General features: G+C 43.5%; 1 protein-coding gene across 1 annotated transcript in view; it reads right to left on the bottom strand.

Moving 5' to 3' along the window:
• The window catches only part of LOC106877856 (G-patch domain and KOW motifs-containing protein), a 17,236-nt gene that overhangs the window by 11,617 nt on the left and 4,573 nt on the right, over positions 1 to 1,046 (bottom strand). Inside the window, exon 4 of the mRNA XM_014926890.2 lies at positions 362 to 465. Coding sequence (XP_014782376.1) covers positions 362 to 465 — 104 coding nt within the window. The remainder of the gene's footprint in view (positions 1 to 361; positions 466 to 1,046) is intronic.

Raw genomic sequence — 1,046 nt, 5'->3', positions numbered from 1 at the left:
ATTAACGTGCAAGTAGCTGAACACTCCACAGACGCGTGTACCCTTAATGTAGTTCTCGGGGATATTCAGCATGACACAGTGTGACAAGGCTGGCCCTTTGAATTACAGGCACAACAGAAACAGAAAAAAAGAGTGAGAGAAAGTTGTGGTGAAAGAGTAAAGCAGGGTTCGCCACCATCCCCTGCCGGAGCCTCGTGGAGCTTTAGGTGTTTTCGCTCAATAAACACTCACAACGCCCGGTCTGGGAATCGAAACCGCGATCCTATGACCGCGAGTCCGCTGCCCTAACCAATGGGCCATTGCGCCCTCACACTAAATATATATATAAATGGTATAAAGAAACAAAATCTGTCTTACTCACTTCTTATTTTTTCCAATGCCTTCTCCATCTTTCCAGCCCATACCACGGAGTATAGCTTTACCAAAATGTTCAATGGGGACTGAATCATATTCAATGTCTTCAGGCTGCCAATTAAGAACACAAAATAAAATATTCATCAATTTAATTATTAGCTTTGTATCTGTCATTGGTTCAATGCTTCTTCTTTGATGCTCTATTTTGTTTCCGTAAACAGTAGCCCAAACCTCTTGGCAGACACATAGCTTCCCACTATAGTTTGGAAAGCATCAATGGACCACACAATTTGGTTCCTGGAAATCAAGATCAAGAAAGTCTTGCTCGGCAAGTGGTTTCTGTCCACACAGATCTTGCTTTGCTACATTTGCATTATCGTTTGACAAGAAACAGACGAGAGCCTGGTGCAATTCTCCAGTTTACCAACTCCAGTCAGACTGTTTAGCCCAGGGATCTCCAAAGTGGTTGATATCGACTCCTGGGGGTTAATGGGACTATTCAAAGGATCGATAAATGTACATCTACTCTTTTACTCGTTTCAGTCATTTGACTGTGACCATGCTGGAGCACCACCTTTAGTCGAGCAAATCGACCCCCAGGACTTATTCTTTGGATGCCTAGTACTTATTCTATCGATCTCTTTTGCCGAACCGCTAAGTTACGGGGACGTAAACACACCAGCATCAGTTGT

This window comes from Octopus bimaculoides, chromosome 24 (genome assembly GCF_001194135.2).
Source record: "Octopus bimaculoides isolate UCB-OBI-ISO-001 chromosome 24, ASM119413v2, whole genome shotgun sequence".
Lineage (NCBI taxonomy): Eukaryota > Metazoa > Mollusca > Cephalopoda > Octopoda > Octopodidae > Octopus > Octopus bimaculoides.
Note: the sequence above shows the minus strand (reverse complement) of the source record. Positions and strands in the feature narration are given on the sequence as shown.